The following is an 8332-nucleotide window of genomic DNA, read 5'->3' on the forward strand; positions in this document are numbered from 1 at the left end:
TGAAGGATGAAAAAGACATGGATAGATAGAAAAAGAAAGAGGAAACAGATGTGCTCTGGGATCAGTGAGTTTGAGAGGCAACTTTAAATTACCAAAAGTGTGGGGGCACCTGAGTGGCTTAGTCGGTTAAGCGTCCGACTTTCGCTTAGGTCATGATCTCGCAGTTCGTGGGTTCGAGCCCCGCGTCGGGCTCTGTGCTGACTGCCGGCTCAGAGCCTGGAGCCTGTTTCAGTCTGTGACTCCCTCTCTCTCTGACCCTTCCCTGCTCACACTGTCTGTCTCTCTCTCCTAGAAATAAATAAAACATAAAAAAATTTTTTTTTTAATTAATTACCAAAAGTGTGAAATAAAGGCCCATCCCTAGTGACTTCTGCTCTGGTGCTTTGTCGAATCCTCAGAGACAGTGCTCCTTCCCATCTGTGAGCTCACATCCTCAGCACTCACTTCTTCTGGCATTCTAACCCTCTTCTGTTGGTAGTGTGCCTGTTCAGTGCATGCTATGTCCTTCCCAAATGTACAGGAGTGGAGGAGAGTTCTATCAACACAATCTAGAGAGTTTATTTCAAACTGTACAGGTTGTGTGTCTCTTGTTCTAAAGATTCTAGAATGAGGCCTGAGGCAGGGGAGGTCTCTGTACCAGACAATAAGCACACTGAGGGAAGAAATGGCGTCCTATTTCTCTGTGACTCTCACAGGGCAGGAACCTGGCACATATTGGATGGGTGAGGAGATGAATGAATGACGACTTGAGAAAAGCTTGGCCTAAAACTATGAAGGCTGCAGCTTGAAGATGGGTCCCTGTGGCAATAAGCCCTGCCGTTTCTGTATCATTTTTACAGTGTACAAAGCACTTTCCCTTCCATTATCACGTCGAATAGTTTCCTGGAGGGAAGGATGAAGGCAGTAGTGAATGGGCTTTTCCCACTGTATCTTTGCCAGTATCAAATAAGACCATTGGAGGATGCCTTTTGCCATAGAGACCAGGGCCATAATGGTTTCCAGTTCTCAGACTGGGGTCCACAAAGCAGCAGCATTAGAATCACCTGAAAACTTGTTAGAATTGCAAAGTCTCAGGTCCCATCTGGAACCTATTGAATTCTAAAGTCTGGTACTGGGGCCCTACAATTTCTGGGGGTTTTGTGTTGTTTTTTACGAGCCCTGCAGGGGATTCTGATACAACGCTAACCCAGCCAGAACCAGTGGTCGGTCCATTCTGTTTCCGACTGGTTCACGTTGCTGAGTCCTTCGCCTCATCATAATAAAAAAGAGCCCTTCCTCAGACTCAAGATGGGCAGGGACAATTCTCCCGAGGGTGAAAGTAAGTTGCACTGAGGGTTAACAAGTCCCATGGGCCCTTACCTGAAAACACACTAAGCAAGCCCGGATGTCTGGTATTTGTAAATTCAAAATATTCATTAGGCATTCCCACGGGGTCGAACACCACCACTCTGGGGCCTGCGCTCACCCTGCACGCTCAGGGTGGAGACCTCTCCGTGGAGTCCCAACGACCCAGGGTGCTGTGTTCCCGCAACCAATCAGATGCCGTCGGAAGGAAAACTACAAGTCCCGGCATGCCCCACGCCGTCCCGTCAGGCACGAAAGGCCGCGCCCCAGAGTTCTTCGCGGGCAGGTGGCACCCTAAAGTCCCTGGCGCGCGCGGCTACCCCGGAAGTCCCGCGCAGGGGCCAGTGGGCCCTCGGCCCCTGCGGCTATGGCCGTGGTGGCTACGGTAGCGGCACTCCTGGCTGCACTGGGTGGGACCCTGTGGCTGGCGGCCCGGCGGTTCGTGGGGCCCAGTGTCCGGCACGGAGGAGGGGACTCCGGCCTCATGCATGGGAAGACTGTGCTGATCACGGGGGCGAACAGCGGCCTGGGCCGCGCCACGGCCGCCGCGCTGCTGCGCCTCGGGGCGCGGGTGATCATGGGCTGCCGCGACCGCGCGCGCGCCGAGGAGGCAGCGGGTCAGCTCCGCCGCGAGCTCCGCCAGGCGGGGGGCCCCGGGCCGGGCTCCGACGCCGGTGGGGCCGGCGAGCTCGTCGTCAAGGAGTTGGACCTCGCCTCGCTGCGCTCGGTGCGCGCCTTCTGTCAGGAGATGCTCCAGGTGTGGGGCTCCGGGAGCCAGCTGGAGATGGGGACGGGCGCAGGCCTCGGCGAGCGAGCGGGCGGGGCGTGGGCCGAGCGGCGGGTGGCCGCCCAGAGTCCAGGGGGTGTGACCTTGGGAAAGACCGAGCCTAAGAGGCACAACAATCCAAGGGTTTCGAGAAGGCTAGGGAGTGTAGGCTGGGAAAATTGGTAGGACCGGCCTCTGCCTTCCAAAGATACTGAGAAAATAATGGCCCCGAGAGGAAAATAAGCCAGTTTCTGAACATTTCTTTGGTTATGCGAGGACTGCCCGGGAAGATATCCGCGAGGTCGCGGACTGTTTTTTTCTGTGTCCCAAGTGAGTCTGCCCCAAGCCAGCTTTCAGAGAACCTTAGAGCCAGGGACCTTGAAACAATTTTTCCCCCCTGCTGGGGTAGGAAGTTTAGTTTTCTGCCACCAGTGGACTCATTAGCACCACATCCTTAAACAGTCTCTGGCCTGATTTCTAAATAGCCTGGAGCTCAGAATCGCAGGGGCCAAGTGCTCTAAACGGAGACAGAAATAAATATAATGCTTAGCATTTATTGAAGGTTTCCTGTGTGCCAGGAGGTGTTCCACGCATTTCACATAGTTCAAACTTCTTATAATGAAATTAAAGTGCCCTTGGCTATTACTGTCATCGAATCCTCACCGCAACCCTGTGGGCATTTTTATCCCCATTTTACAACACTAGGCAATGAAGGCATAGGTGGGCCAAGTAATTTGTCCAGGATCTGTCTCCAAATATTCCACTGCAGGGGATGGCCTCTGTTGAAATTGAGGTAGAAGAGTTTCCTGCAGAGGTGACTTGCAAAAGAGCGTATAGAAAAAGTGAAATTCAAAATTAGCTGGTGTGGGAAAGGTGCCTGTATAAAATGGAGACTCTTGAATCTACAGCAGAGGGTCCCAAACTGTCTGATTTTTTTCATGTTGCTGGTAGGCGAAAGGAAAGATCTATCAGTTTAGTAAGTGATTAGGTACAAACAACCCAGTATTTACATCCTAACGACCTAGTAGCTGTTTGAAAGAATAATACACATAATTCAAAGAAATTTTATTTCATTGCTCAATAACCGTAATTAGTAATGGGAAATGTGCACCTGTTGTTCACTGCACCAACTTCTCGGTCTTTGGAACCACCCTGGAAATGTCCAACCTTTTTTCTTGTTCTACATTGCTTTTTAACATTTTACTTGCATTTGGCTAAACACTCAGCTTTGCAGAGGTAGGACACCATTGACGGGAATTGAGCACAATTTAATGTTGAAGCTGTGGACCCTCTGCAGCTGGTAGTTTGGGATGCTGTGCAGATTATCACTTGGTTTCCCTGGAAAATATACAATTATCCATAGCACCCTGTGGAGTTCCTTGTGAGGCTGTAGGGCACCTTGATGCATAGTTTGGGAACTGCTGCAGATCTAGAAAGTTATCTGGTTTTTGTTTTTTGTTTTGTTTTGTCTTTTGTCTGAATGACTAGTGTTTCATTATCAGGTAAAACAGGCTAGGAAATAATACTAATGTATAAAACATGTTGAAGCATTAAAACTGGGTCTTCCTAGTCATTAAAATGTGATGAGTCTGGGAATGGTCTCATTTCCGATACTTAAAGCATTTAACTACTTTGGCCATTTGAGACAGAACTAATTAAAAGTTAAGGAGATAAACTTTATTAAGTTTTCTCCTGGCTCTGAAGCTCAGTGACCATATATAAATATATATACGTGTATATATATATATTTTTTTAAATGAAAGTGTAAATTTCCCACAGGTTGGTATTCATGGTATTTATGTCACTTATCTCCTCGAATTAAAAAAAAAAGGGTGAATGATAAAGTCTTAAAATAATACAAGCCCAGCAAAGAATGATGGCTCAGAAATGATTAATACAGGAAACTCTTCCAAAGGATTAGTGAAAAAAGAACACTCCTTTCTTTCCCCCACGGGTGAACTTTTGCCTTCTTTTTGAAGTTGACTGTTGGAAAAGCCAAAGGTGCTTAGACAGACAGAATGATAAATAGTTGATCCTCTGACAGGTAGGCTGTGATAACAGTTGTGAAATTTAACACATTTTTCTTTTTACTTACACTTGGCAAAAGGGCCAGTGAAATTTGAAGTTTGACCTCAAATTAATTTAATCGGAGGTCATCACTGTGTCTTTACACCTGGAACATGTTGTACATTTTTTCCTCTGCCCATCAAAAGAGACAGAGGAGCCAGGAAAGGGCTGGGGAAAACCAACTTACATGAATTAAGAAATGAAGAAGACTTCCTTTTGAGGACAGTCTAAATTTTAGCATTTTATTCTGGAGAGATGCAGGAGGGTACAGTCAAGGTGTGGAATTCTGACTATATAAGTCTCTTAAGCTGGGAGCCCCTTGTAGCTTGAAAGAGGTGGATTTCATATAGGGAAAAAAGAACTGAATTCTAGAATCTTAATACAGATTAAAGGTGTTTGGTGGTGCTAACTCCTCTCTAAATGTCCTTTGCTATCATTGTGAGACTTAGAATTATGTTTCATTGCATTGTTTTTTTTTCTATTGTGTTGTTTCTGATATTTTGATATTAACCTACTTGCTTTTTTCTTAATACTTCTTTGATTTATTCTTGGTTTCTCCTCCAGTCTTACTTGGATCCTTGACCCTCTCTATTGCTTGTCCCAATTTTGAGGAAACCACTTGAAGTTGCTCTATCCCCATGGTACCGTTTGCCCTTAGAAAACTACAGAATGGAGAAATCCTAATTTGGCCCTGGTGTTCATAATAGCAGTTCTGGGAATAAACACTGCTGACCTGCCTTCTGCTGTATTTCCACTTTCCAGCTCACATCGAGTCTCTAGCTATGGTTTGAATCTCCCAATTAGAAAAGCAAGCTAGCTTACTAATTAAAAATAGGGGCATCCTGGTCAGAAGATTTCATCTTCCAATTTTTGTCTGCCCCTTAGGAGTCCTGTCTGCACAAATCCCCTAACGTTGGTGCTTAAGTTTGCTCTTAGAGTGGCTGAGAGTAGTAGATGAGATAACATGTGAGAGGCACAGGCCAGGCCCCTGTTAAGCATGCAAGTCTCCCCCCACCCACCCACAGCTGTTGAAAACCCGTAAATGCGTTTTATAGAATTTTGGTAGTTCGCAAGATTTTTTTTTTTTTTAATTTCATTTTAGGCCCGTGTTCATAATTGTCTCATTCTCTTTTTGACATTTAAAGGAAGAGCCTAGACTGGATGTCTTAATCAACAATGCAGGGATCTTCCAGTGTCCTTATATGAAGACTGAAGATGGTTTTGAGATGCAGTTTGGAGTGAACCATCTGGGGCACTTCCTACTCACCAGTCTTCTCCTTGGGCTCCTCAAAAGTTCAGCTCCCAGCAGGATTGTGGTAGTTTCTTCCAAACTTTATAAGTATGGAGACATCAACTTTGAAGACTTGAACAGTGAGCAAAGCTATAATAAGAGCTTTTGTTATAGTCGGAGCAAACTGGCTAACATTCTTTTCACCAGAGAGCTAGCCCGCCGCTTAGAAGGCACAAACGTTACTGTCAACGTATTACACCCTGGTATCGTGCGGACGAATCTTGGCAGACACATACACATTCCACTGTTGGTCAAACCACTTTTCAATTTGGTGTCATGGGCTTTTTTCAAAACCCCAGAAGAAGGTGCCCAGACTTCAGTTTATTTAGCCTCTTCACCTGAGGTGGAAGGTGTGTCGGGAAAGTACTTTGGGGATTGTAAAGAGGAAGAACTGTTGCCCAAAGCTATGGATGAGTCTGTTGCAAGAAAACTCTGGGATATCAGTGAAGTAATGGTTGGCATATTAAAATAGGAACAAGGAGTGAGAGAGAGCTATTTATAAAACTGGATGCCTTATATCTGTAATCAGAAATGGTGTGGCTTGAGCACTTGCTACTTGAAAACACAGGTTTGGTTTTCCAATAAGTTACATAAGGATATTGAAGGTACTGAAAAAGCTATTTTTGGGAGAATGTAAAATTTCAGAAAAGTTTTAAATAATAAGCATAATGAATAGTGTAATGAGCAATAGTATAATGAATATATAATGAACAACTTTAGAAATTATAATTGAGCAAGCATGGATTATAAATATTAAAGAATCCAGTGACTTAAACACCTTGAGAAGTTTTTCAGTATCTTTGAGTCTCATGGCCAAAGTGTTAAATACTTGTATTGCAGTGCCTGTTTTTGTGTGAAAATAATATGCCTGTTGTGTGCACAATTCTTACTTCGAATAAATTTAGTGATGCAAATTCTTAATTGTGTATTTTTTTTACAAGTCTTCACTGAAATGTGTCTTTATCATCTTATTAGCCTTCACTGATCTTGATATGTCCAGTGTCTTCCCTTCCCACACATCTTGCATGCTGCATTAAGAAGTAGTATTTCTAGGGACACCTGGGTGACTTGGTTGGGCGTCCAACTTCGGCTCAGGTCATGATCTCACAGTCCATGGGTTCGAGCCCCGTGCCGGGCTCTGTACTGACAGCTCAGAGCCTGGAGCCTGCTTCAGATTCTGTGTCTCCCTCTCTCTCTGCCCCTCCCCCGCTTGCTCTCTGTCTCTGTCTCTCAAAATAAAATAAAGACCTAAGAAAAAATTTCTTAAAAAAAGTAATATTTCTAAAACCCAAATCCATGTCACACTGTCATATCCCTGCTTAAAAATATGTGGTGGTTTCCAGTTGCTCATTGCAGGGCATTTTCAGCCTTTTGTTGTGAAGCTGCAGAATTCTTTCTTCAAAAGAAGTCTTAAGGGGTGCTTGGGTGGCTCAGTTGGTTGAATATGCAATTCTTGATTTCAGCTCAGGTCGTGACCCTGGGGTCATGAGATCGATCCTGTGTCCGGCTCTGTGCTGAGCATGGAACCTGCGTGTGATTCTCTCTCTGGGGCCCTTCCTCCCGCTCTGGTTCTATCTCTAAAAAAATACAAAACGAAACAAGTCTTAAGTAGAGAAACTGAATGGATGAAACAAGTCATTATGATACTTGTTAGTATTGTTTTCCCCTAATATGTTCCTTTTGCCAGTTCCTGAAAGGACTTAGCAGAACTAATATACATTTGAGGCTACTATGCAGGAGCTGGCACAGGCTTCCCTTGTTCTCTTAGTGCTGTCCAACAGAACTTTCTGCAATGATGGGAATTATTATGTCTGCACTGTCCTATGAGATCTACTCGAGATACGTGTGGTTACTGAGTACTTGAAATAGAACAGACCTGCATTTCTAATCTTGTTTAATGTGAATTTAGATTTAAATAGGCACTGGTGCCTAGTGACTAATGTCTCAGACAGGAATCTCTCTTCATTCCATTGTATAACCCAGTCATCAGTATAAACCAGTCATATGCCTGCTTCCTTCTTGGCCGTTCCTTATATCGCCCTTTCAATCCCTGCAGGCAGAACCAACCAGTCCTTTATTTTAATTGATCTTGGAGCTTTGCTAATTATTTGTTCAAAAGTCCAGTTAGATAATTAGAATAAGAATTCTTCAAGGAAATTTTTTTTATTTTATGAAATTCTTATTCGTGTTCCTTTCTCAAATATCGAGTAGAGTACCTGACACACAGTAAAAACTGCATAATGGTGTCTGAATGAATAATAAGTAACGGGTCAGTGGTGTGCCTAAAAATAAGTCTGAATAGAGATATTGTAGGTTTCCGTATTGTAGCATCACAAATAATTGGTATATCTTTGCCTTAACCATCTCATTGGAAAAAGGAATTAGGACAGAAAATTATTGTTCAGGAATAATCCTCGATTGGTTATTATTTTTGAGACTATTTATATTATCTGGTTACCAGTATCCGTTCTTTTTGAGAATGGCAGGTCCTTGGCAGATCACACAGAAGATCTGTTTCCTGTTAGAGCACTGGGTTTTGATATGAGGAACAGTGTGTTTGTATCATCACAGGTGTAGCAGGTGTAGCGGGTATAGCCGCATCATGTTCTTTGAAATGTATTTTTAAAAAATAATCCACAAAGAGACTTGCTGACCTTAGAAATATGGGCAGGAAATACACCAGAATGCAACTTGGAAAAATGGAAGCTAATAAATCTGTCCTACACCTCGACTTCATTAAAAAGAGCACCTTTTTTTTTTCTTTCTTTCTTTCTTTCTTTTTTTTTTCCAGCTAATACCATCTTTTCTGACTGCATTTTGATACCTGATGCTTTTCAGGGGAGTTGGGCCTTTTGTAAGAGTTG

At 43.9% G+C, this 8332-nt stretch overlaps 1 protein-coding gene across 1 annotated transcript; it reads left to right on the top strand.

Annotated features, from left to right (window-relative positions):
* The first annotated feature begins 1602 nt into the window (after positions 1–1602).
* Positions 1603–6386, top strand: RDH14 (retinol dehydrogenase 14). The gene is made up of 2 exons (XM_039223232.1): positions 1603–2101; positions 5323–6386. Exons 1-2 carry the CDS (start codon positions 1712–1714, stop codon positions 5938–5940), a joined length of 1008 nt encoding a protein of 335 aa, XP_039079163.1. The 5' UTR covers positions 1603–1711; the 3' UTR covers positions 5941–6386.
* Positions 6387–8332: the final 1946 nt, after the last annotated feature.

The sequence above is a fragment of the Hyaena hyaena genome, unplaced genomic scaffold, assembly GCF_003009895.1.
Source record: "Hyaena hyaena isolate Hyena2069 unplaced genomic scaffold, ASM300989v1 scaffold_1301, whole genome shotgun sequence".
NCBI lineage: Eukaryota > Metazoa > Chordata > Mammalia > Carnivora > Hyaenidae > Hyaena > Hyaena hyaena.

What these genes read in the sequence shown, in the direction of transcription:
- RDH14 (XM_039223232.1), top strand. Translation starts at nt 1,712, where the DNA reads ATGGCCGTGGTGGCTACGGTAGCGGCACTCCTGGCTGCACTGGGTGGG. An exon ending in TCTGTCAGGAGATGCTCCAG is followed by an intron (nt 2,102 to 5,322) that starts GTGTGGGGCTCC and finishes TGACATTTAAAG; the next exon opens with GAAGAGCCTAGACTGGATGT.